We start from the raw sequence: 26064 nt of genomic DNA, 5'->3' as shown, positions 1-26064 counted from the left end.
CTTCTTTCCTGCAAAGATGATTAATTTTCTCCATGTACGCTGTATAACTTACTTTTCCGCGAGCAATCCTTACTGTACGAAGATACAAGTTTTGACAGTGTAAACGAAAAAATTTAATATTTGTATCATTAATTTTATTCGTTCGTTAACTTACTTTCGGAAACTAAATGATATAATATGCATATATTTCAGATATACACTTATATAATATACCCTAAATAACACACACTCGTATAATATAAAAAATAGGATCAAATATTTATAATTGTTTACAATTGTATCGACATGGACTAAGTTTACATGGCAGCCTAAAACTGGTTTAGTAACCTCCGATGTTATAACTTCTGTAAATCTACATTCGTTTACACAGAACTGTTTTAACTAATCTTCGCTATACTTATGGATGTTATAACTTGAGAGTATTGTGTAATATAACCTATATTATCAATAGTCTAGTATTACCAATAAATTTGAGAATATAAGGTCAATTCATTTTCACTGCACTAATTCAGAATTTCTTCGAAAACGAATAGATCGAATAGTTAAATTGGCAATGCAGGAGTATCAATATTTTTACCATTTACACGTTTCTTTAAACCCTGACTTATAACTCTAAGGGCCGGTTTATCAATATTCAGTTAAGTTAAATTTGACCAATAGTTAAGTGCTAAACCTCTTTTCCAATAGATGTAGAGTTATAAGTGGTGTTGTAACATCGGTGTAATGTAAAGCAGTGTTTATACGATATTTAACAATCGTAGTTACAACATCGGAAGTTATTAAACCGGTTTTAGACTGCCGTGTAACTTAGTCATGCGTATAATGTAACGATTCATATTCACAATGAAAACACGTTTCATGAATGTTTAGGATAAAATTTGACTCATATACGCGGTAGCATCTTCTTCCCCTACATTTTGTAGTATGCCTCGCAGTTGTTCAAGAGATATATCGCTTTGTATCTAAGAAGAGATAAAAATTATGCATTGTAATTATCTTCCGCTCCGAAGAACGTGAAACATTTGATGAGAAAGTAAAAATCTTACAGCGATATAATTCAAGAGAAGTAATGCTGGACTGGAAGAACTTTGTTGGAAAGTCTTCATTAAATATTTATAATTGAAATAATCAACTAATTTTTTCCATCCTTCTGTGCTATCCAGAATAAGTGACAATTGTTTTTCTTGTTCTCCATCCAGCCAAATTTTTTGCACATCGTCGATATCTTCCTCCTTCTTAATTATATCAATTGTGTCATCCATCAGTGCATTATGCTTACCAGATACTAGGTTTAAAATCTGCAATGAAATAAAATTTCTTTTTATTGATAAATAAGTAGCAAGGATTATATAAAATATATTTCGTTCATCGTAGTACATCTGGATTGTTTGATGCTAAATCAAAGGACGATTGCCCGGAGAATTCTTCCATATTCTCATCTTCCGAATCCACTTCGCATTTTATAATTGGAGTAATTACCATTTCTTCCTGTTACAAAAATATAATAAAATGTAATAAAAACTGTTCAAATAAGTAACCTACTATATTTTTGGCAAATTTATTATTTGTTATCAAGATGTATTAAAATCTTTTTTATTGTCGATAAACCTTTTTTTACAAAAAGGATCCTTTATCATTAAGGAAAAATAAATTTTTATAGCTTTCCTCTTGCTACAATTTATACAAAATACATTCCTCATTTGTAATAATTATTCTTATCAATGTTACTTTAGAGATCCTATTATCCTCGCATATTACATATCATTTTTCAATTACATATTTGGACATTTAATTACGTTACTAAATTAGTATTTAGACCTACTTGGTCTGATTCGTGATTATGATTCTTTATGTGTGGATTGGCACCGTGTTTTATCAGAAGAGCACATATCTCTTTGGCTTTTGCTCCTGGTGTAACGACTGCATTATGTAACGCCGTATTTCCTCCTAAGTTCTTCTTGTTTACATTTATCTTGGTCTATACAATAAAACAAAAATATCAGTATCATTTAAATCTTCATATGGGAGATATATCTCTAAAAAACTCCATTATACATTTTTTAACAGGAATTCAACTATGTCTCTATGTCCTCCTTCAACCGCTATATGCAAAACAGTTCTCCCGTACGACATGTCGACATTATTTATGTTTGCGCCTGTTTTAATAAGAGATTCTACTGCATGATAGGATCCTGCTTCGGCAGCCAAATGTAAAGGTGTCCAACCTAAATCCGTGTAAGCTTCTAAGTTGACATCTTTTGCACTCAATAAAATGTCAACGCATTCTTTTGTTTCTTGAACTGAAAAACCACATTTTTATATAATTATAAATATATAACACAACTACGTTTTCGATTCATTTTATATTAATTTAAAGAGTATATTGTATCCGATTATTTTGAATAATTTTAAACTGGTATACATACACCTCACAGCATTGTGCAATGGCATTTGTCCACAATGGTCGGAAAGATTTGGATCTGCACCCAGCAAAAGTAATACTTTGGTGATATCTGATTGATTTTGTGTAACGGCATAATGCAACGGTGTCTGTAGCATAATATGATATACTAATGTAAATTTTATAATAATTTAACAAGATATGTACCATCAATCTATCTGAAAAGACTCACCTTTCCAGAACTGTTTTGAGTGTTCACTAAATCTTTATAATCTGAAAGAGTGGTCATAAGCATAAAGATATATTTAGCGATGTTCTTTTGCCCATAGCGGAGCGCAGAATGAAGCGGGGAGTCTCCATAAGTTGACCTGTCTTTGAGAGAGTTTTTAATAATATCTTTTTGCTTCCCTTTATCTGCCTCTGCTTTGATTCGTTTTAAAGCGTCAATAACAACATTTCTGGCAAACGCTTTGTCACTTTCCAGCTATAAAGACAAAATACAGCATGACAACATTGATGTAATAATAATGAAGATTATAATTATCCGTATATTCTATAAGTCGGTATATATTTTAGATTTGATGCTTGCCTTTCTCGATGGTCCGTCGTAAGTTAATTTATTTTCTTCGCTACTGGACAACAAACTCGCGTACCCTAAAACATTAATCTGCATTAAACAACATCGTTGAAGTTTTAAAGATAAGTGATATGTAAGTTGGGATCTTTAAATTTGTCGATAGATAGATATAAAATTCAATCCTCACTTTCAAAATCTAAATCCGCAAAAAAATCGCGGAATTCAGTAGAAGGACATTTATCCTCCAACATCTTCTTTATTTCATTCGACATTTCACTGCTTTCATTGGCCATATGTACATTCAATGGTAGATCCAATGGTGGATTCACATTTTGATTGAATGTCATTTGAGTCAACTCGGCACTACTGGAATGAGAAATTCGCGTTCTTTTCCTACCTATAATTAAAAATAAAAAATAAAAAATAGACACAATTTATAATAATGTTTGTTAATAGCATGTGTAAGAAAAACAGCGTTTTATTATTAACTCACCTATCATTCGATCACTGGGTTTATATGTGAATTTGATTGGCTCTGAACAATCTGAATCTGTAGGGCGCTCTAATTGTATGAAAACTTCTCGTGGAGAAGTAATGCTTTGATCTTTATATGGTGGGGTCCTACAAATATATTAATAGTAATCAACCAAGTATACTATAAATTAATTAAGTATTTGACGCAGTAAGTATACACAGTATATGCAAAATGCAGTATACATACCGAAATACAATAGCATACTGATGATGAACATCCAGTTCAGAAAAACGGCCATAATCGAACCAAATCTCGATATCGTCCTCATTTAGTTCAAAAAACTTTATTTTTATATTTTCTATAATAAAATGTTCATATATTATACATCAATATATGCAATATACATTATTATGATGAATTAAAACTCCAAATAAGTAATACTACTTACTTTTGCCGACCTTTTCTACAAATATAAACACTTCTTCGCCACCTTCGCAGCTGCTTGTATATTTGTCAATTCTGCATATTTTAAGTTCTCCAGTTAATGCACTTTCTATCAAGGAATATTAATATTAGATTTTTTTTTAATTATCACCAAAGTATTTTAAAATTTCAAGTATAAATTTTTCCTAATAAAAATGTCGCGGTAAATTATTTAAACTTACTCAAATTATTGATTGGATTGCTATAAACTGGTGCTGTGATAGGCCTCATAACATCATGTTGATCTGCAATAAATCCTTGAAAACATAGAGCGACACTATTCAAATTCATAGACCTTTGATAAGTTTCTGCATTAGCTTTAATCTGAAATCAAAACAAAATACTTTTTAAAAAATTTATTTGATTTAAATTTATATATTTGATTTATATATATATATATATAATTTATTTCTGATTTATTTTTAAAGATAGTTTAATTATAATTCACTCTGTAAATGTAAGAATAAATCACATATGAAAATAATCCTAAATTTATGCAACTTGTAATACCAAATGAAATGACAATGGAAATTGGAGCCAACCTGTGCATCTTCGCGAATACCAATAGTAACATTTATGTTAGTACGTTTTCGCTCCTCTAAAAGTTCGTTGCGCATTTTTCGCACCAACTCATCTTTGATGTGCTTTCTCGCAGTATGTATTATACCCATACCAGCAAATCTGAAATAAGCATACAATACTACTTATATTAATATATATTTATTATATATTATAAATATAATATTAATCAGAGAATAAAGTGAGAAATAAAAATGACATACGTGGCTGTAAAATTGTTTTGCGACGAAACTTCTATATTATGTGGTTCATCTTGATCTGTCGTACCATCTCGTCTCACTAATCTATGAGCATGTGGTGTTCTAGCTCCATCATCGGATGTAACTAATGTGCATCGTATTATTGCTTTGTCCGGAAAATTATTTAACTAAAAATTTGAATATTAATAATGACATTGTGCAGATCAATTCAGATAACTGCATTGGTAATTTTTGTTTGTGTAAAATTGAATTTACTTTGACTGCAGGTGCAGGTTTTTTTCGTGGATTTCCATTTGATACACCCAGCAGAGCTCCGTGTGTTCCCATCATTTCAGATCTGTATCGAAATCTGAATCTCTCCACTGGTTGCACCACAATACTAATATATGCTTCACCAATTGCTATTGTAACAAAATTAAAAAAACATCATAAATTTGTCTTTTAAAATATATTCTCCCTTATATTATCATTAGCATAAGTAAGAACAAATGTTACATTTATAAAAAAAAATAAAAGTAACAAAAGTAGGAAAAATTAAGTATTTTACACATAATCATTGTTTGATAAGAATCAAAGTACCTTCATATCTACATGTATCATCATTAAGAGTAATATAATCCATTAAATGTTGAGGAGATGAAGAAGTAGACATAGGGGATGCACTCATGTTTCCTTGAGATCCAGAACTACTATATGGACTTAATACACTTGTACTATTAGATACTGGTGCCAAATCTGAAAGATAACGAAAGTATAACATTTTAACTATATTTTTTAGATATGTTATGCTATGTGCAGAGTTGGAAAAGTTACTTTTGAAAAATATCATATATTATCAGTCATGGAAAAAATTAATTCATTATACTATTGAATATATACTGCTGTATCAAACTATTATACTATTGAAAAAAATAATGCGACCAAGTTGTTACTAAATAAAGTAATTTTTAACGGTAACAACATTACAGATAATTCTAATTTTGACTATGTATGTATGTATTATAATTACAATAATATATAATGATACAATTATACAATATTATGAAAAAAATATAAGATAGATCTATAAGGATATTGGTCAATGTGTAATATGTGTTTATTTCAATATTCTACAACTTAATGTAGCATGTAAACAGTTTTTACGTATTCATGTAAATCACATTTAAATCAAATTACATTAAAACACGTCGATATAACACAGAAGAGACGCGACTACACATTGATATACACATACACAGCACATCAGTATAGTAAATATTACAGATACAACATTGACCAATTTAAGATTATTGTAATAAGCGCGACTGTGCTGTAGAAATAAATCTTGTAATTATGTAATATAACAAATTTCAAAAATGTTGCGCTTCTCGGACTTTTCAATTCGTTTCACGCACGAAGAGAAGACGTCGCCGAGGTGTTCATTCGCGGAGCATTACCATTGAACGGAAAATATGGCTCTGTCTCGTTATCGGTGATGTTGCCCATCAGCATCGCCATGTTAAAGTTCTCGTATGCGTCTGGCATTGCGTCGAGTTTTTTGTTTATGCAAAAATATACTTTTCGTCGTTTCGCGACTTGTTTACGATTGCAATTTCATCTGTCACACACTCTGTACGTCAGTCCTCGTGACCGAGGAAGTGACGAATCGTTGGACGACGAAATAGAACTACGCTATTTCTCTGGTACTCCGGTCACAACTAATGTGCGCTGCTGAGAGATCATTACTCACCAAACGTTCATAATCAACTAGCTTGAACTTTTGTATGCGTCAGCAACATAACCTTGACGGTTGTCGCAGGTTCTTCCCCGGGAGATTGTGTTAATGTCTACTCACGCGGCCAATCGCGTGGTTCGTCATGTATTTTCCGCGATTAGGAACGTATTCGAGACACGTGGCGCCCTATGTGCCTTTGCTCTTTATTGATTATATTTGTTAACGCATTTTGACGCATCCATTTTTATAGAAAAACATAAATTCTGTAATAATGTTTGATAACAATTTCTAAAAGACGTCTTAAGAGACGTCTGAAAGAACGTTATATTCACTAATGATGTTTTTGAAATGTTTCTACGACTTCCACTGGAAATTTGTACCGTCTGAGAACAATCATTTTCTCGCGGGGGGAATCGCGTAATGTTTCGTTCGTTATTGGCAATGACGCAGATGTGCGAATCGAGAGCGCACTTGGGAATTATCCATTATTCAGTAATCTCATAAGTTAGGCGGAATTAGCAGGAATTAGCGAACGAATGCTGATACAACAAGATCAGACCACCGAAGATGATGAACGCGACCGACCCGATCAAAATTTACATCAGAACTTTCAATTTTATAAGGTCATGATCAACATAGCCAAACTCTGATACCTCCCTATTCTTTTATTTCTATCTATAACTTGCAGGTAAACAATTAATGCGCACAATTATCGTCAGATAATAAAGAGAGGCTTGAAATCGTTTTCGTAGCAATTCGACGTGCATCTGATGCTGCAGTTTCGATACCTACACAAACGACCGCACGACGACGGAAGTTTTCGGACATAGCCTTTTATTTGACGCAGATTGGACGCATGGTGGACAGTCCGCCCACAACTTGATCTGAAGATCTCGATCGTCGTGGACGAACGTACCTCAGCCATCATAGAAAATAGCATGAAAGACCTGCTGATCTCTATCAACTCTCACGGCATGATGTTGAACACAAGGTACATCGATGTTATCTCCGATCTCGACGGAAGTTACAAAGCAGACTTGGTGAAACGCAATATAGTTTGGTCATTTTTCATTCCTACTTTCGCTTATATTTACTTTCATTGTTTCATTTTAATGGGAATTTTACGAAGCGGTCACGCTACAAGCAGTCGATTATATAGTACGTACGGTGAGCGTTCGCTTGATTTTCAAACTGAGCTTTCTCATCTTTACTCAGACTTAGGGATTTTGCTTAGAAAAGTTCCCGCTTGACTTACAACCATGTCCGCATGTCTTTCAAGAACTGCAAGACTCTCATCGTAATGTCGTCTGTCCTCGTTTTTATTGCATAGACTGAGTAGGATTTTCCCCACAGAGACCCTCAATGTAAACGAAATAGTATTGGATTGGGGTGAGGAGTCGAGACCGTTATCGCAAAACTACTTATGTGTAACAGAGTACAAGCTTATGAACATGTGGGTCTTACAGCACTGGAATATCCTGTATCCCTCGTCGCAGTATCATTACGGACATTTCGATAAATTCGATGGATAAATAATTTCGAAATCGACGATGCTTGAATTACTGAAAGAAAGAAAGAGGAAAGGAGGAAACCTACATAATCTTATCAATCATGACAACTATTGCAGTCAACAATTTTAGCTCAATAAATATTGCGTTTAAACTGGTCCTTGACATGAAACTTTTCATGATGGATTATTACGTTTCGTCTATATTAATTGTGCTGATCTCTTGGATGTCTTTCTGATTGCTCATAGATGCGAGTGCACCACGAATAACCGATTACTTTCATTACAAGATTAATTATTACAAAATTACACATGTTATATCATGTTTGTACTTTCCAGAGCTTTCCAAACGCCATCAACATCCTCTCAGTGAGAATAGAGAAGGATAAAGATCCCGATTGTTCAGTCGATAACATCAAGCAGCACCCTATCCTCCAAGTCCTTTACGCATAAGTCAACTCTCGCGAAGTTGCACAACTTCACAACAATGACAACGCAGAAGATTGCTCAAAGTACAAGCGTAATAGAACAGTGTTCTCCATATTGTTCATCATATTTAACATTTTTTACTGGTCATTTATATGGATATAAAATTATAAAATTTCAACGATGAAGACTAAGGACGGAAAGCTAACTAAGGAAGGAATAATCATACGAAATAGCAAGCAAGTAGGACATGCAACATCGCTATTATATTCATTGGTATCATAAGTGGTATCATAATTTCTATAGAATTATTCATGAGGACGGTCGAGACAATGTCGATTACGTTCTCCCTGATGCACGAATCGCGCTCACACGTTTCGTTTCATATTCAATGTCAATAAGGTGACGTCATTTTCTAATCAAACTTTAATCGCATTTTTACTTAGAAACAACGAATCGTTAAAATGTCCGATGACGACTACGATGACGACTATATTTTCTCGCCGCCCTCGATACGTTTCCGTGTCAAGTGAAAAGATATCGAGGAAGGATCATTCTTAAAGAGATACGATCGGCGGAGCGTGTTCGCCCGCGACTTTACGAGAGCGGATATTCGAGAAACTACGTAAGAGACGGATCGACGTGAAGGTCACTTTCGGCCGCTTGAAGGGTTGAAAGAGCGTCACGTGTCTCACGCAATTTTCTTACAATGAATTCCACTTTTTCTTTCTTCCGCTTTTTATTGCCGTGCTACATTCCTGGTGTAATTAATCGGTTGGAAAGGCGATTTTGTACGTAGTCCTAAAATAGTGGCCGTCTTTACACTCGCGTATCGTTTCTTTTTTCAATCGCGCGACACGCTTGTCTCCCCGTCGAATGTCAATGTTGATATGTCGAATATTTATCGAGGAGGAGAATCTAATCTATTAATTCACGTTACGTCAATAAATATAGAGCTCTGTCGCATAATATAATGCAACATTACGTACACATACACACACACACACACACATGCATAGATTCACTGCATGCCGTCGCGTAACGTTCAAGTTTATCAACGGACAAACTTATTATTATTTTCGCAGGGATTCTGCCGATGCAATCAATAATCCATAACTCGCTAGTATTTGGAGGTCAGAGGTAAGAATCCCTTTCCCATCGCATAATGCTTGTTTAATGTTCTTCGCTCCAAATATCGATCGGCGATATCTGACTGGTCTAGCGGTGCTGACCTCGATGCTTAACTGTGTCCAGCATTGATTACTTTCGTCGGTAGAAAATGATAGTGGAACGGATAACTACCCGCAAGATCGGCGAGCCACGGCTTCACACCCGTTTAATTCGGGACATGATCGTTCCCAATGGCACGAGTTTCACGAGAGGCACTTTCGAAATTGTTGCTTACTGGTATAAAACAAAAAGAGTAAAAAATATATGAAAGCAGCTCGAAAAGTTAACGCTCTAACATCTTTTCTCGTAGCGACAGCAAAGCTATCTCATTCGATATCGGAACTCTTTGATCATCAGCCTGATTATAGCTGAATTCTCGCCTAATTATAGCCGCTGATCGTTAAAAAAAAAATCCAGACGACAAAACTTTCTAAAAGATACCTTAGAAATGCCCGAAAGAACGTGGAATTCGCCAACAGTGTCTTTGCAATGTTTTAAAGACTTCTATTAGAAGTTTGCACGAGTAATAAAGCTACTGGGCTCTAATGATTTATCACTTTGCTTCGTCATTGTCAGTAATACTTTTCTGCTGGAGCGGTATCTTGTTAAACGTCGCGTGCACCGCAGATACATGTACCCGATCGATTCTATCGGTAAAGTTGCCGTGCACAGACAGACGCTACTTTCCACGGAGAGCGCTCATCCTTGACATTCTTACGTTACTAATCACGGCCTCATCAGGAGGCACAACTTGTTGAGCGATATGCGGCGAACAAGCAGTTTTAACTCCACTTAGTTAAGTCGCCTTTGAGACGATTTATATTATATGCACAACCACCAACTTGTTCACGCGATAGGACTGTGGGCGTGTTTGCGACCCGCGCGTTATGAGTCTTTCCCCCCCCCTCATTCGTCCTCTTCGTGAATAATTCCTCGAGCTTTCTTCTCTGCTCCCCTACTCCCGCGAGTGACAAGCATTCGTCAATCTTTTATCCATTCAACTCCACGCAACGTTCTCTCATTATGCTGTCGCGCCAATGTCACTTCCGTCATTATTCGTATCGACGATTGATCGATCGATCAATCGACCGATTGTACCGCGAATCTTTAACAATTGTACATACATTATAGTTGAAACTCTAAACAAAGTTTTTTCGTCGAGAGACGCGCGAATTTTTTCTCACTTGATCATGCGAACGTTGCAACGGAAGCGGAAGGATCATTTCTCCACGAGTGTGTTCGTCGTGATCCTCGGTGTCACGACGTAGAAATAGCTCGCGCTTTTTATGCATGCGCCGCGTCATTGTTAATGCAAACCCTTCAAGTCGAATGTCGCGGCATGCGAAAGTATATACTTTCGCGTGACTGGCCTCTGTGTACAAGTTCGTGGACGCCTTACCTGCAGGTGGACAGGTGCGCTTCAGTCGATCGCCTGACTGTGTCGTGATAACACCGCACTCGTCCTCACGCCGCACGCGCATCGGCTATGTGATGCATATTCGCTCGTGTTCACGATACGCGTGTGTTTGTGTGGATGCTCCACGATTTAAATTCACCTCACTGAATTACGGCAGCCGATCACGAGGATCAAAATCGAGTTCGAGTTCGAAGCTGTTTACCCTCATGCGCTCTTTTCCGCTCCCGCGCTCCTTCGTTTCAACAGCTCGAGCTTCTTGTCTTAGGGGTCTTCGTCTACGGCATTTGTTACCGACCATTAATTTTGACAGTAATACTTATCCTAGCGCACTCGACTCTACGAAACGAAAAGTAAAGTCTTCACGTGACAAAATGATCATTCGCGAACCGCAAGTTTGAACAACGAAAATGCGACGCTAAACGCCAACGCGAGTGATCGCATTGATGAAATGGATCGCAGGGAACGCATGTAAAATTTATGTAAACGCGGTGTTTCAGTGGATCGGTACGTTCGTGTGTCGAGCATCTTGTCGACATCAGTCATTCAGCACCACTTGATCTTAAACTTACATTGCACTTTACGACGGCGCATAGAATTATCGTGACACAAGAATGACCCAATACAGCAGCGGTAGCAGCAGCAGTAACAGTAGCACCTGCCGAAATGACTTTAAGGATCGCGGAGCTCGAGTACTGGAGGAGAAACTCATGGTATATATGTATATTTATGACACTTGTCAGATTTTTAAGCAGAGCGAACAAGCAGGCATACGTGGCAAAAAGAGAAAATGAAGAATTTGAATAAATAAAAAACCCGTACAATTTTTGCTCAAAAAGATTTTTCCTATCTACAATAATTATCGAGATAGCATAATGGGGATGAAACTCTGAGGGGCAGTTTTACCCTTTAAACCTGCCGATCAAAAAAATATGGATCTCTTATTTTTGGTTACTCTACAAATATGCAAGTTTCGTCGAAATCGGAGACACACACTTCGCGGATGTTCCTTGCAAGTCAAAAGTCGCTTAAAAATTAAGAAATCCTGAGCTTTGTAAAGTTCAATCAGGCCGGATCAGGCTCCGAACGAGCAAAGCGAATCGATAACACGAGTGAGAAAAGCCACGTTCGCCCATTCGATTTCGAAGCTCTGAAATTTTTTATGCGCGGTGGACAATGCGACAAGACACGCGAGAGCGGCGTTACCTTTTTTTAGCTTCTTTTACGACGACATAAGTGCCGAGTAAAGTGTTCCGAGCGTCGCGTCTGGGATCCATATCGTGCCGGTGTACGCAGGTGACGATCTCTCGGTGATCATACACATTCGTGGAATTCGACGAAAAGCCAATCAATCGCGGGTCATCGCGCCCGACAGTCGTTTCGACTGCAAACCGATAAATAAAAATAACAAAACTGAAGACTCCTTGTTGATGTCACTTGAGACTACTTGTAGACTCGAGATAAATTGTCATATTGTTTACACTCTTGTTTTGGTCAGGTCGCTGTGCGTATTCGACCATTGGCGCCCACTGAGAGCGGCACCAGGTCCTTGCACGCTGTCAACGACAAGGTGAGCTCGCTAATTGGACTTGGCATCCACTTAGATTAACTATTAGGTGTACAAGGATAATTCCGCTGACGACGCTAATGATTGACAGATGGTGATGTTGGAAGACCAGGACAGCGACAAGCAGAAGCGCGCAGTGCCACGGCAATACCTCTACGACATAATCTTCGGCGAAGATTCCACCCAGGCAAGTCACTAAACCGTATTGAAAAAGAAAATCATATTCATTTTCGGTGATAAAAACGAGAAGGACATTTGTACAACGATCACAAGCGATACCTTCGAATACCATAACATGACAGTTTATATTCCTCAACACTTCAGGAGAAGGTTTACGAAGGTACCGCGAAGACCTTGGCGCAGGACGTCCTGAACGGCTACAACGCCACCGTGTTCGCCTACGGTGCGACAGGCTCGGGGAAAACGCACACAATGGTAGGAACATCATCGAATCCTGGAATCATGGTGCGCGCTTTGAACGACATTTTTCTGGCCGCCCAAAAATTGCCGGACAACACAGAATTCACGGTAAGCGAGTGGAGAAGACAGTCACGCTTTTTCCTCAGGATAGAGAAATTTTTGACGAACAACGCGTTATTTCTCAACCCCGTTGAGAAATTCTACTGCATTGAGGTCTTGAGCTTCTTCGATCCAGTTCTCCACGAATCCTTGAAATCGCCCTTGAGAGATCAAACGACAGCCATTCGTCATAGTCACCCCTGCAAGAATAACTAATAAGATATAAATATTTCTTCCGTCATCTCAAATGCGGCGAATGGGGTTCTTTTATCGCGAGAAGAGTGGAGTTTTTTTTATTCGTGCGTGTACGTCTCGCTATTAACAACCGGTCGTAATTCCCTTAGCGGCTAAACAGGAACATATACCCTTACGCCGTTGCAAGTTGCATAAATTTCGCTGTGACGCAGCGAAAATCATAGTAAATCAACCGCCTAAACATGCCGCGCGCACACGTATAATAATTGCATCAATTGCGTGATCGCGAGTCTCGCGTGCGCGGGAATTGCGACAAAGCTGTTTACCGTTGGCGCTCCGTCACTGGCGTCAAATATTAAATTCTATCACACGACACACATATATATACCTACAAATATATTAATATATTATGCAAATGAGAGTTTGCTTTCGCAAGCGCATCACCGTGTGCGCTCTTTATCTCTCTCTTTCTTTCTTTATTAATACTGTATTAATGTGCATCATGTAATTTATGCACACACGGTGTAGCCCTTACATGCTTTTTATTGAACACACACTTCACACACTGCCACAGGTGACGATGTCGTATATGGAAATTTACAACGAGAACATACGCGACCTTCTCAATCCTAGCTCGGGCTATTTGGATTTACGTGACGACACTCGCGGTCGCAATGTCCAGGTCTCAGGACTGACGGAAGTTTCCACCAATTCGACTGAGGAGGTACGATTACTCTAACTCATACTTGACGAGTTGGAAGTCTTAGAAACACAAATCAGGCAAATCGCGGCTGATTCGCATTCGCAGGTGATGCAGCTGTTGCACCGAGGCAACAAAGCGAGGACGATGGAACCGACCGCCGCGAACAAAACCTCGTCGCGAAGCCATGCTCTCCTCAGCGTCACGGTGCGACAATCCTCTCGGCCGGTTCAGGACGGCGATCAACGTCTGCGAAACCGGGTGAAACAAGGCAGGCTGTTCATGATCGATCTCGCCGGGTCCGAACGAGCGAAACAGACCAAGGTAATCATTTCTTCACCGACTGGATATGCTCAATGATGCGATCGATTTTACAGAACAAAGGTAAGAGACTTCAAGAAGGCGCGCACATCAATCGATCTCTTTTGGCGCTGGGTAACTGTATCAACGCTCTGTCCGGTGGTGCACGATATGTGAATTACCGTGACTCCAAGCTCACCAGGTTGCTGAAGGACGCTCTCAGTGGCAATTGCCGAACCGTCATGATCGCGCACGTATCGCCGGCGAGCGCGCACCGAGACGAGAGCAAGAACACCCTGATCTATGCGGATCGCGCTAACAAGATCTCCAATAAGGTCGAGCGGAACGTTTTGGACGTCAGTTACCTGCACGTCGCGCAGTATCGCGATATAATCAGCGATCTGAAGAGCGAGATCTCTCGGCTGCGAAACAAGATGAAGGAGGAAAGGCCGAAGAAGGTGGAGGAGAAGGAACCAGAAAAACACGACAACGATTTCAGATCACTGAGGGAAAAGATCGTGTCCGCCTTTAAAGAGCAGATGCGTCTGAGGTACGTTTTGTAAAGAGCTGAAGAGAAAAATAAGGCACGGAAAGCTCTCGAGGCTTATCTGGGGAACGTTTGTTCACGAACTTCTCCCTTCGGCAGAAGGAAACTGATGGAACTGGACAGTCATTTGCTGGGCTTGAATATCGCGGCTGAGCAGCAACATTCCATAATCTCGCACTGGGAGTCGAGAAACAATAGAGTCTATGGAAAAAGTCGGGATTCCAGCATGCGACGTCCCGACACCGATTACCAAGTAGACGAAGTGGATGATATGGGTAAGTTGTGGGTTAAATATCGAGGTCGAGAAGCGCGAAGTTGAACGTTCACGAGAATGGAAATTCACGATGAACATAGACTCGCTACTAATTTAAAATGCAATTCATGATATCGTGACACGTTCGATCTGTTAGATCTCTTGGAGGACACGGATCTGGAGGACGATGTTGCAGTGCAGCAAGCATGGACAGAACTAACGGAGATCACGAGAGAGCAGGAGAGGTACGCGGAGGTGCGCGCCGCCGCGGAAAAGGAGCTCGAGTCTTGCCGAAAACGCAGTGCGATGCTCGAAGATGTGAGATTCATCTCGTCATTTTACTTATTATTATTATAATTATAATTGAGTCGTACTGTCAAGTCGATCGAACAACTTACCGGATAACGGAAACGAAAAAACGTGTTTCTTCAGGAATTACCGTCGCGTATCAACTCAGACGAGGAACGCGAATTGTTGGCGCTGATGTTGCGCGTCCACGAGTTGGAGGCAGACAAGATGATGCTGCAGAGCGAGAGATTGGTGAAGCAACATGAGCTGAGACGTCGCGAGTTGCTGTTGCTTCGCTATGATCGACAAAGGCAGATCTCTGATGAGATTATTACCAGACAACGACGAATCATGGAAGGTTGGAAACGAGCGATCTCGAAATCAAAATTCTCACGCAGCGTATCTCAAAGATATTTCAAAGACGTATCTTGAACATCTTATTTTCTCGAAGATGTTTTTAAGTCTCGTATTAATAGTCCTCACTTGAAACTTGTCTCATGAACTAAGTGAAGAACTAAGGTCAAAAATTTAAAATTTTATCTGAGTTTCTTTGTTAGATCATGTGATGTACAAAACATTATATTCTTATATTCATTCAACTGAAAAATTCACATCTAACTCCAAATTCTGAGCTGGATACCTCGAGACAAGTTTGAAGTGACTATAAAACGTCTGTATAAACGTTATCTCTGTCATTGCGCGACTTAACGATACATTATACTTATGCGACGTAATAATATACTTATGCACGCGATTCGATTGACAGATGGTCGTTTAACATTGCCGCCCGATCTGCAGAATCTGTACGCCATGTATCAGCAGGAGATCCAAGTCGCGACGTACGTCGATAGCAGCCTCGGCGATCTCGTGTCGCCGATCACGTCGTTTAGCCGTGGGAAATTGCCGCCTATATCCAGCCGGTTGAGTTATGACAATCTCAACAGTGACATGAGAATAGCCAGCAGGTGAGTTGGCGATTATGCATCGTTGGCGTGTATGATCACATCGAACGTCGTCGATCGATCTTTCTCCCTCCGTTGACGGTCATTATCGAATATTCTTTCTTCTTTTTCCTCGTCATTTCACGGCCGAAATCGATTGTTCAGCCATGGCGCGCCGCTAAATTGCGCCTCGCGCGAGGATAATTCGTTCCTCATTGACGAGAAAGCTCGCACATTTATCCACATAGATCGACACGCGCGATGCGAAGCGCTGCAGCGAGATCAATTATAATAATTGCGAAACGCTTGAATTTGCTATGCCGGTGTACTATGTCATGTATGTATGAGCAATAAACGCGGCTGATCGCTCACACGGATCTTTATGAGAGTTCTAAGAATGCACGAATGTATATCACTTTGCGGAAAGCGTGAAAACGGACGAAGCTCCGTCATCGTCGAGGTCGCTTATCGTCCGTCGTGATCGTTAAATGCGTTATCGATTTCCTCGTGGTCAACCGGCCGCGTTCCATCGTTCAAACACGAACGGTTTAGTTGTGAGGACTACCGTAAAATTGTGCGTTGCCTAGAGAAATGACCTCGTGTGACGGTATTTCTTTTGTATGAAAACGCAGTTCGACGGATTCCGACTGGGAGTCACCGCTCCCGCCGATTCAAGAGCCGCCCGAAGTAGAACACGTGATGGGGCCGGTGGTGCAGCCCTTAATTTCTCCGGCCGCACTGTTCCCACCGATATCAGCGGCCAACCCGCGAAACCAGTAAGAAAATTCCACTTACATGACGATCGATACGGGACATGTGATGCACGAGCGCTCGAAAACCCGCCACATGCACATAAACCCGTCTCTTTATTCACTTGGAAAACAACGCGTTTAACTGTACTCTAGTTGTGAGTCGTTGAGTCGCGACGTGAGACTCACATACCTTTTTTACTTTTTCTTTTTAACCAGCGACAAGAAGCTACGTCGAGTAGCGAGCGACGACAGCATCGACTCAGTGCGATTTGTGCATAACAGTGGCGGAGACGGCCGCTACGCCGCTTTCCGAAGGATCGACGACCGCGGAAAAGCCAGTTGAGGTGAGAATTCTAATTAGTTCTACTCATAAGATTTTAGCCCATTAACAATGTTTCATCTATAAGAACGCTTTTTTAACAAACAAAATCATTTAATTAATAGGAATTTTTTATCTGAAAACAGTTGTATAAAAGTTTTATAAAAAAAGTAAATATTTTCTGAAAATACTTACAATATATTGATCTAAAAGCTTTAAGAAATAAACAGACTGAACCTTTAACATAAAATGTTCATGCGAAATAATTATGGCCTTAATGAGTTAATTACATTTTTCATTCTACCAGATTCCTCGGTCAATCATTCCTCTTTATGGCTTTCCAACTACGCAAAAAACTCGCCCTTATTGCGTGAAACGCGGTAAAATGGAAAGCAAGCGGTCGGTCAATATCACTCTCCGGCACTCTATGTGCCGAATGGTTATATTTTTCTCTCTAACATCATTTCCTCGTTATTTGCTCTCTTGCCCATTATTCAACGAGATATGATAGAATGAAACGCAATATGCGCCGTAATGATCGTTCACATAGCTATCTTTCAAGGATTAATTTCGCATGTCTTTACTTCATGCGTTTGCATTTTATATAAGCGAACATCGCAGAATTGTCCTTATCGCAATTCGATGTGTCACTTCACGGACAGAAGCTACTTCGATTTAGCTATTTTTATTTAAAAGTTATTTCTAAAACAATCGGACGCAACCGAAGTGCCAAAGTACAGGATTAAATATATCTTTCCATTATTGCAGATTAATGTTGAAACGTTCCCGTCGTCTCTCACGAGCGCTTTTATGCAACTTGGGCATTGCTTGGACGTTGCTTTGAATTTGAGCGATCTCGGGGATACGTCTGAGCGCCATTGTGTCTTCACCGTTCTCTTCAAAAATATTTTCACTCGTGGACGGGCTGTCGATGACAATGCGACTGCTGCGCAAACGTCTACGCAATATCGTCGCGTCGACTTGAGGCTTGGCGACATCGCGTACAAGGCTCTTAATGCGATGCTTCTCACGAAAATCTTTTGCAACATCCGGAGTCTTACGAACACGTCGCGCACGTCGACGGGATTCGTCGGCTGTACGGACATCGCGCTTTCGCAAACGTCTAATCGTGTCGATTCCGGATGTTTTGCTCAGACTCAACAACTGAAAAGTATTGTTAACAATAAATACCGATCGTTATTTGGCTATGTACCTTTGATTCGTTGTCGAAACAATAATCGCGTCCGAATCATCCGAATATCGACAGCGAGTATTAACAAATCGACGAATATTCTGGCTTATCGACATAATCTCGTCGGATTGTGCAAGATTCTTTTTGATGTATGTGTGAGCGCTTTTTAGAAATTAACGTATCGCATAGCGTATGAAGACTGCTGCTATATAATTACGCATAATATGTGCGTAACTTTTATAAACATGCGGAGGATGGCTTACCGCGAGCCTGGAGGCGGACACATCCGAGTCTGTTCGTCGTGCCAGCATAGATGCCCTCCGCTGTAGAATACCAGTCTCGACCTCGTTGGAGTCGTCGGCCTTCAACACCAGGACGCTATCGTCCTCGTTCACCTGCGACGTCGGATCCAAACCAATGGAATCGTCGTGCGTCGTCCATTCGTCCAGACGCGCGTCCCATTGCTTCTTCCATTCGCCCCAATAAAATTTAGACTTGCCGAATATCAAGGGATCCACGAAAAGTGTGCACCGTCTCCACAGCTGCGCTATCGGAGCAGAAAATGATTATACTCTCTACTTACAAATATAACAAATTCATTCCTAACGTAATCCGTATGTGACTCTTGAGATCTTTGAAATTCCAATTATTTTGAAATAAACTATATCGATTAAATTCGATTAACTACTTCCTACTATTTTTTATATAATTGTAGTACCTGCACAAACTAGGCGAGAGCATTAAAAATATAATATTTGAACGTAGAGTATAACGTAGGCTTGTATAAACAATATTTTTAACGAAACATTTCATCCTTGTACCTTCCGATGCGATATCGTGGAATGTAATTCAAATTGATAATAATCTTAACTTTCTTTTCAAGTAGAAAGAGCAACGTGTCAAGTTACGATTGTCTCGAAAAATCAAGTTATGCGTATCTTACTTTTGGCCGTATTACTATGTCCAATTGCGCGATGTCATAGCATCGAAAGACTTCCATCTTCTTGGAGAGTTCTTTTGTGAAACTATCCATATATTTGGACATCGCATTCCGACACTGCGCGGTCATTTGCGTTGGATATGTTTGCGACAGGTAATTCAATAACGATGACATGAATTTCTAATTATATGAAAGATTTTTAAAAATCAAGGTAAAATGATTAATTTTTTTTACAATTTTATGTAAATAAATTCTTCTGATAATTACATGTTAAATTTATAAATTTCCACTAAGTCTCTAACAAAAATGAAAAAAAAAGTAAATTCTACGTACATGCATATCTTGTTCATTCAATCGCATGTCCTTATGTATCATAGCTATATAACCGACAAACCGATCTAATTGCCTCGGCTTGTTGTTAAAGTCCAACAAAAGAAATCCCATAGCTTCAAAAATCTTTAAAAATTTCTCAATAGTGCGCATGTCGAAGCTCATAGGCAATTTAGGCTCCAACGTGAAATACTTCACGTACTGCGGGTAGGCTTCGCAAAAGCTGAAATTTCATAATTTCTTAAAATCAACGTAATATTATCATTTTCAATCAGGATTTTTAAATGTTTCAGTTATTTTTCATTGATCAATAAAATAGTTTTTGTTACTTACAAATTTTTGTGTAATATTACATACCTCTTGAAGTAGGCATTTCCATGATTTTGAGGACTAATCTCTATTTCTGACCATATTCTTTTAACCAGTGCATATTCTTCATTGCTGAATTTATAATAATTCAAAGAACCAGAACTCTCATAAATGCTATGTTTTATACCCATTTATAACTAATAAAAGAGTACTTCCCTTTTGTGACAAGAATGTATTAGAAATACATGACACTATGTGTAATAAATCATACAAAAAAGAAAAACTGAATATAGTAATGTGAAGTATGCCTAAATATTATTTCATAAATCCCTTTAGGAGTTGCAGTGTTTTGTTATTGGTAAAATTCACTTCAGAAATAAACTTATATAGGAATCAAAAGATTTATTCATCAATAACAAAACATTCTAATTACATTACTAAATACATAATTAAAAAAATTTTTACTATAAATTAGTAAGATAACTGAGAATTATCTTAAGTTAAGTTATAATAAGTCTTGTTCGCAATTTTTAGTTATATATACATATACATATATATATATATATATATATACACACATATGTACAAAAATATAAAATCATATGATCATATCAGAAATGGTATACAGTTATGTTATTAAATTATTATTTACGACAAAACAGATGTTTTACCAGGTGCATATATTTTTACTTGCCAATCCAATAATTTAAATAAATATATAATTTTTTCTGGCCAATGATATTTAGACCTAATGCTATTTGTTCTCCAACAAATAGTTAATTTACCAGATGCATCACTTGAGTGACCTGTGATAAGTGGCTCAGTTGTGACACACAGATGTGCCATATGTTTGAAGCAATTAGCAACCATGTCTGCATCTGAGATCTTTGGATCTTCTTGATATGTATGTGTAAGAATATAAAGTTGTGATATACCATGTGATGCCATAAACGATCTTAAGTATCTTATTAAATACATAACATCATGTACACTAAGGCCTAAATTAAAAAGATGACTTATATCATCAATCACAAGAACTACAGATGCATTAAAGTTAGCTGCTTCTTCACATTTCTCTTTAATGCATCTAAAAAGCCTGTACACAATATCTTTGTGTTCTTGAGAAATAATATCCGCAATTATTTTTTCATTGTCTATAGAATCTTTACATATGTCAATAACATTGCTAGCTACAATTTTCATTGGTTCTACAACAGTAACCTGACCTTCTGCTTTTAGTGACAAAAGATTATAGCCAAACCTTACACCGATATTATGATAGTGACCAAAGGTATTATGACAATGAACAAGACAAACAGCATTTCCCTTCTTCAATGTGTCCGATAGTATGGCGTTCACCAAAAAGTTTGCATTGGTACCATGTTGCTCCTCAATCAAAACCATTTTGCCATCCATAATTACTCTGTCAATTCCGAGAGTGTTGCACACCATTTCCATTGTGCTGGCCATGATAAACTGAAAACACAAATTACAATATATTTCGCGAAAAGATCAACACTCTTGCATAACTTGACATATTACACACTAAGAACTCAATGTGCTTTATAACCTAAAAAGCGCGCAAAGTACAATGAGCGCACAAACATAGAAATCAAATGTATTTTAAGCCTAATTTATTACTTAATTCAAGAGTTTATCAACAGTAGATTTGTTCATAATTATAATAACATTCAATTGCATTACTAATAACAGAAAAATTTTATCGCATTTAATTAATTTACCTCTCAATAGTAATACTGTAAGATACAGACGAGGGAGGACAGCACCAGCCTATTCCCGGGAAGCCACTGAGGAAAGGCTGTTCCCCACAGTTCAAACTCGGGAATGGAGAAAAGGATAAAAGGGAACGCATGGAGGGAGACGGAGCTTTTTGCCTTTAGCTTTTTGCCATTGAACGTCGAGACGAATAATAATAATCAAGTCGAGTCGAAAGACAAGTCGTAGATCGTTAAGCTTTGTAAAGAGATATATTTAGTATAAATTGCGGTGTCGGTATTATTATATTTGAGTTCTTTTAAAATATACATATACTTATATTCTTGTTTAATAAGAGGAGTTCACATTAATCGCTCGGAACCTTTACATCCTGAACATTCCCTATATCTAACACAGAAGGAGGATCTTTCCGAAGAGAAGAGAAAAGAGATATAGACGAAATCTCTTTAAATCTTACAATACCGTACGACGAGAGTTAGCACCGTTTTCTCTCTCTCTCTCTTTTAATATTGGCGCCTGTTAAGACGAATTCCCCAACAAGTTAGCACCGTTGAGTCAAAAAATTTGAATCGAACGACGTTAACAATCGATACAATTAATTGAACATATTGATATTATCGATATATCGCAAAAAATTATCGATTGTTATAATCACTTATTCTTGAATTTAAACAATGTTGTAACTAACTTTGTTAGATTTAAAGCTTAAAGCTTTGAAATTTTTTATTCTTTTCAAATTTCACTAATATTTTGTATGTTATAATGCTTTTGCACAAGAATATTATTTATATAATAATACAGATTATTATTATTAACTATAATTATGCAATAAAAGTGCAAAACTATAGAAAATATATTGGCATTATCGGTTCTCTCAACGTTGCAACGAAACCGTGTCCAACATTGCACCTTAGTTAAAGAAATCGCGTCTCATGATCATGTGTTAATCCTGCTCTAACTTACTGTTCAAACACACAGCTGTATGTTTCCACGTCAACTGATAATGTGATAAATGTGATAAAAAGCTGTTTAATGCTCCTAAGAATGGAATGTTGCGTTTCACGTGGCTGTCAGCTGATGCGCGCGCACGACGCGGCAATCCGCTCCAGAGGAGCGATCTACTATTTCAGTCGAGTTCCGGCAGTTGTCCAGGCAGGTTCAATTTCTCGTATCGACATTGATGCTCTGGTTGCGTCATTGCGTCGGATACGTCCCATGTGTGAATATGTTCGTATTCATTTTCGTATGATTTTCGTTTAATGTAACATCATGCGCAGAACTCATTAACGATTTTCGAAAATGCATCAGAGTTAATTATGTCGAAATAGTCTTAATGAACAAATGTGTTACGCATACGCACGACTTTGACAAGCAATTCATTAATTTAATCAACAATAAATTATGAACAGTGTTTGAATTTGCCTTGATAACAAATGATCATTCGAGCGACCGCAAGCTTTATCACTATTTCCTGTCGAGTCATGCTTGTCCAGACCTCCCGTTAATGAAAATTCTGTGTCGCAAATACAAAAAAGTCTCTTTCACTGTCGTTTGTAAAAAGAAAAAAGCGAATTATACATAAGTTCTTAATTACTTCAGAAATCTACATATCACTATCACACAAGGTCGTTATTTAACATTAAATTTAATTTTAGCATCGTTCGCGAATAATTCGTTGAGTCAAGATTTCCGGTTATTTCAAGAGATCGCGGAACATCGCGAATTCCATGTTTACGTTTTGCTAAAGCAAATTTTTAAAAACATTTTTAATAATATGAAAATATAATTTAAATATATATATTAAAAATATATATTTTGCTATATATATATATATATATAGATTGTGAAAAAGTTTTATTATTAAAAAATATATAAAATTTATATATTTTGCTATATATCGCATAATTAATTTATATATTGTATTGTACATTAATTTGTATTGTATATAATTTTTCTAGTTTTACCATCCTGTTTTATAGTCAAATGGAAAAAAAGTTGCTATTTTTATATAACGATTAATATATTGATGTTGTAATTAGTATCAATAAAAGGTGAAATTTGAATAAATTATATTTTTAAACAAGTCCATGAATAACTTAATTATTCTGTTTAAATTGTTGTAGATATGTCTCTAGTTTATGCTTGATATAAAGTGTGTAAAATGACAATGACGATGACTGACAAAAGCAAGAAATTATCACGTTGGTACTTTGGTGGTGTTTCTTCTGCAGCTGCTGCATGTGTAACACATCCACTAGATTTACTTAAGGTTCTTTTCTCATATAATTCTTAGCTGAAATATGCTTAGCTGTAAAATATTGTAATATTTATAAATTAATAAACAAATTAAAATTTAATCTCTAGGTTCACCTACAAACTCAACAAGAAGGGAAAATATCAATTGCACGTTCGACTGTAGGAATAATTAAAAAACAAGGAATATTAGCTTTATACAATGGACTTAGTGCTTCTTTACTTCGCCAACTTACATATTCTACAATAAGATTTGGAGCATATGAGGTTGGTATGTTGGAAATTTTTCTAGGTATATTATATAGACCATTTTCTCATTTCATTATATACAAGTCATTGTTGAACAAAATAGGTCGGCAAACAGACGCTTGAAACACCTGGCCATCCATTACCCTTTTATCAAAAGTTACTATTAGCAGGAGTTTCTGGTGCTACAGGTGGTGTTTTTGGAACTCCTAGCGATGTAATTAATGTACGTATGCAGAATGATATCAAGTTAGCGCCAGAACTAAGAAGAAAGTAAGAATTAAAATTTGCCTATATTCATCTACGTGTATCTTCTCATGGACGTATATCATAGAATATGGTTTGCTTTTTAATACAGCTATAAACATGCTTTGGACGGACTGTTGCGTGTAATTCAACAAGAAGGACTTCGTCATTTATTTAATGGATGTTCCACCGCGACTATAAGAGCATCGCTGATGACTATTGGACAATTGAGCTTTTACGATCAAATAAAAATGACGTTGTTACAGAGTGGATATTTTCAAGATAATCCTTCGACTCATGTTTTATCTAGTGTATCAGCTGTAAGTCTACATGTATCGAGACTAAAACATTTCAACTTCTTTATGTATTTAAGGTGTTTTGTATTTAAATTTAATTAAAAAGAATTAAAATTTAAGATTTTATCTAATTTCTATTTGTGCTAACAGGGTGCTATTGCAACAACACTTACGCAACCTTTAGACGTCCTGAAGACACGAGCAATGAATGCTAAGCCTGGTGAATTTAAAGTAAGTATAAAAATTTTATAAAAATTTAACAACATAAACCACTGATACAATTATTTTTCCTGCACAGAGTCTGATTGAAATCTTCCTGTATACTGCCAAATTAGGACCTCTTGCTTTCTTCAAAGTAAATATAACATATCAAAAAATATTTTTCTATATATAGATATGCGTTAATATTAATATTAATATTCATATGTTAATATTAATATGTGTTAATATTAATAAATAATTAATATTCTTTTTTTTTAGGGCTATGTACCTGCATTTATTCGGTTAGCGCCGCAAACTATTCTTACATTTGTATTTCTTGAACAACTTAGATCGAATTTTGGATTTTATCCACAAACTACAAAACAGTCGTTATAAATTTGAAACTGACGTTGAAAAATTTTAGTTCTTAACATCAATTTGTCAAAGATATCGAAACAGATCTGTTTTATGACAATTCATACAGGGTACAAGTTGATACAAATGCCATACTTTATTATATATATGACAAGTACATTGCTTATATTGCTATTATTATAGACAGGTGATTACTGCTTATATTATGTAAACTATTGTCTAAACACAAAACATTCCGTACAAATATTTATTAATTGTTTACGAATAATTTAAACTCTATTGTGTTAGTGCCAAGAATTTATAGTTACATAATATATATATAGTATTAATATATTATGATCTATATTTCCAGAGAAATATTTACATTTTAACAAACACGAATCATTGAATGTTCCAATCAATACATTCCTCATAGAATTGTGATATATGTATGTGGTGACATAATTGTACAAATCGTATCTATACATTTATATATGTATATACATTTACTTGCATTACTTTTTATACTCGTGATTTTGTTAGTACAAAAAGTAAAAAAATATGCATTTATTTACGAAAACTAAGTTTTATAAGATACATTTCTGTATACATATATTTATTATATATACTATT

At 37.0% G+C, this 26064-nt stretch overlaps 5 protein-coding genes and 1 long non-coding RNA gene across 11 annotated transcripts; 2 read left to right on the top strand and 4 right to left on the bottom strand.

Moving 5' to 3' along the window:
- Window positions 1-112: 112 nt before the first annotated feature.
- On the bottom strand, window positions 113-6580 carry Rel (nuclear factor NF-kappa-B family member relish). 3 transcript variants are annotated; one of them, XM_025296747.1, is made up of 18 exons: window positions 6152-6580; window positions 5295-5450; window positions 4971-5116; window positions 4719-4882; window positions 4479-4617; window positions 4119-4260; window positions 3902-4006; window positions 3700-3811; window positions 3472-3599; window positions 3166-3375; window positions 2991-3055; window positions 2634-2885; window positions 2427-2550; window positions 2056-2300; window positions 1823-1978; window positions 1480-1488; window positions 1047-1298; window positions 113-962 (listed from the first exon to the last, which is right to left on the bottom strand). In XM_025296747.1, exons 1-18 carry the CDS (start codon window positions 6237-6239, stop codon window positions 867-869), a joined length of 2589 nt encoding a protein of 862 aa, XP_025152532.1. In that variant the 5' UTR covers window positions 6240-6580; the 3' UTR covers window positions 113-866. The 3 variants fall into 3 exon arrangements, with proteins under 3 accessions (XP_025152532.1, XP_011154850.1, XP_011154852.1); XM_011156548.3 differs by having other exon boundaries at window positions 1378-1488; window positions 6152-6579; XM_011156550.3 differs by having other exon boundaries at window positions 867-962; window positions 1378-1488; window positions 6445-6580.
- Window positions 6581-6858: 278 nt separating this feature from the next.
- Window positions 6859-19199, top strand: LOC105192418 (Kinesin family member 19A). 2 transcript variants are annotated; one of them, XM_025296759.1, is made up of 19 exons: window positions 6859-7117; window positions 7182-7420; window positions 8276-8605; window positions 8809-8987; window positions 9448-9502; window positions 11447-11659; window positions 12445-12516; window positions 12605-12700; window positions 12838-13041; window positions 13802-13951; window positions 14036-14251; window positions 14305-14777; window positions 14874-15049; window positions 15185-15345; window positions 15460-15673; window positions 16082-16280; window positions 16889-17032; window positions 17225-17352; window positions 18096-19199. In XM_025296759.1, the coding sequence occupies exons 6-18, from the start codon at window positions 11561-11563 to the stop codon at window positions 17349-17351; spliced, it is 2331 nt and encodes a 776-aa protein (XP_025152544.1). In that variant the 5' UTR covers window positions 6859-7117; window positions 7182-7420; window positions 8276-8605; window positions 8809-8987; window positions 9448-9502; window positions 11447-11560; the 3' UTR covers window position 17352; window positions 18096-19199. The 2 variants fall into 2 exon arrangements, with proteins under 2 accessions (XP_025152544.1, XP_011154857.1); XM_011156555.3 differs by lacking the exons at window positions 8276-8605; window positions 8809-8987; window positions 9448-9502.
- On the bottom strand, window positions 11430-12966 carry LOC112588123 (uncharacterized). Its single transcript, XR_003112574.1, has 2 exons — window positions 12793-12966; window positions 11430-12708 (listed from the first exon to the last, which is right to left on the bottom strand). It is a non-coding gene; the product is annotated as an uncharacterized LOC112588123 (long non-coding RNA).
- Window positions 18528-20550, bottom strand: LOC105192427 (uncharacterized). Its single transcript, XM_025296760.1, has 4 exons — window positions 20147-20550; window positions 19793-20012; window positions 19463-19639; window positions 18528-19066 (listed from the first exon to the last, which is right to left on the bottom strand). The coding sequence occupies exons 1-4, from the start codon at window positions 20287-20289 to the stop codon at window positions 19025-19027; spliced, it is 582 nt and encodes a 193-aa protein (XP_025152545.1). The 5' UTR covers window positions 20290-20550; the 3' UTR covers window positions 18528-19024.
- Window positions 20551-20692: 142 nt separating this feature from the next.
- Elp6 (Elongator complex protein 6) lies at window positions 20693-22086 on the bottom strand. The gene is made up of 2 exons (XM_011156557.3): window positions 21841-22086; window positions 20693-21574 (listed from the first exon to the last, which is right to left on the bottom strand). The coding sequence occupies exon 2, from the start codon at window positions 21566-21568 to the stop codon at window positions 20747-20749; it is 822 nt and encodes a 273-aa protein (XP_011154859.1). The 5' UTR covers window positions 21569-21574; window positions 21841-22086; the 3' UTR covers window positions 20693-20746.
- An 893-nt stretch (window positions 22087-22979) lies between these two features.
- Dic1 (Dicarboxylate carrier 1) lies at window positions 22980-25780 on the top strand. 3 transcript variants are annotated; one of them, XM_011156559.3, is made up of 9 exons: window positions 22980-23062; window positions 23794-23886; window positions 23959-24104; window positions 24200-24355; window positions 24441-24607; window positions 24693-24900; window positions 25027-25107; window positions 25175-25231; window positions 25357-25473. In XM_011156559.3, the coding sequence occupies exons 3-9, from the start codon at window positions 23997-23999 to the stop codon at window positions 25471-25473; spliced, it is 894 nt and encodes a 297-aa protein (XP_011154861.1). In that variant the 5' UTR covers window positions 22980-23062; window positions 23794-23886; window positions 23959-23996. The 3 variants fall into 3 exon arrangements, with proteins under 3 accessions (XP_011154861.1, XP_011154862.1, XP_025152606.1); XM_011156560.3 differs by lacking the exon at window positions 23794-23886; XM_025296821.1 differs by lacking the exons at window positions 22980-23062; window positions 23794-23886 and having other exon boundaries at window positions 23997-24104; window positions 25357-25780.
- The last annotated feature ends 284 nt before the right edge of the window (window positions 25781-26064 follow it).

This window comes from Harpegnathos saltator, unplaced genomic scaffold, assembly GCF_003227715.2.
Source record: "Harpegnathos saltator strain DR-91 unplaced genomic scaffold, Hsal_v8.6 scaffold16, whole genome shotgun sequence".
NCBI lineage: Eukaryota > Metazoa > Arthropoda > Insecta > Hymenoptera > Formicidae > Harpegnathos > Harpegnathos saltator.
This window is presented reverse-complemented; position numbering and strand designations above follow the sequence as displayed.

Bases quoted from the DNA above. Each gene is read 5' to 3' on its own strand.
- Elp6 (XM_011156557.3), bottom strand. From the start codon at position 21,568: ATGGCCAGCACAATGGAAATGGTGTGCAACACTCTCGGAATTGACAGA.
- LOC105192418 (XM_011156555.3), top strand. From the start codon at position 11,561: ATGACCCAATACAGCAGCGGTAGCAGCAGCAGTAACAGTAGCACCTGC. The intron at 11,660-12,444 runs GTATATATGTAT...TGTTTTGGTCAG, and splicing joins TACTGGAGGAGAAACTCATG to GTCGCTGTGCGTATTCGACC. The intron at 15,674-16,081 runs GTTGGAAACGAG...TTCGATTGACAG, and splicing joins ACAACGACGAATCATGGAAG to ATGGTCGTTTAACATTGCCG.
- LOC105192427 (XM_025296760.1), bottom strand. From the start codon at position 20,289: ATGGGTATAAAACATAGCATTTATGAGAGTTCTGGTTCTTTGAATTAT. The intron at 20,013-20,146 runs GTATGTAATATT...ATGAAATTTCAG, and splicing joins GGAAATGCCTACTTCAAGAG to CTTTTGCGAAGCCTACCCGC. The intron at 19,067-19,462 runs GTAAGATACGCA...CTGCTCCGATAG, and splicing joins ACATAGTAATACGGCCAAAA to CGCAGCTGTGGAGACGGTGC.
- Rel (XM_011156548.3), bottom strand. From the start codon at position 6,239: ATGCCAGACGCATACGAGAACTTTAACATGGCGATGCTGATGGGCAAC. The intron at 5,451-6,151 runs GTAATGCTCCGC...GTTATCTTTCAG, and splicing joins GCCATATTTTCCGTTCAATG to ATTTGGCACCAGTATCTAAT. The intron at 2,886-2,990 runs GCAAGCATCAAA...TTGTCTTTATAG, and splicing joins ACGACGGACCATCGAGAAAG to CTGGAAAGTGACAAAGCGTT.
- Dic1 (XM_025296821.1), top strand. From the start codon at position 23,997: ATGACAATGACGATGACTGACAAAAGCAAGAAATTATCACGTTGGTAC. The intron at 24,608-24,692 runs GTAAGAATTAAA...TTTTTAATACAG, and splicing joins GCGCCAGAACTAAGAAGAAA to CTATAAACATGCTTTGGACG. The intron at 25,232-25,356 runs GTAAATATAACA...CTTTTTTTTTAG, and splicing joins GACCTCTTGCTTTCTTCAAA to GGCTATGTACCTGCATTTAT.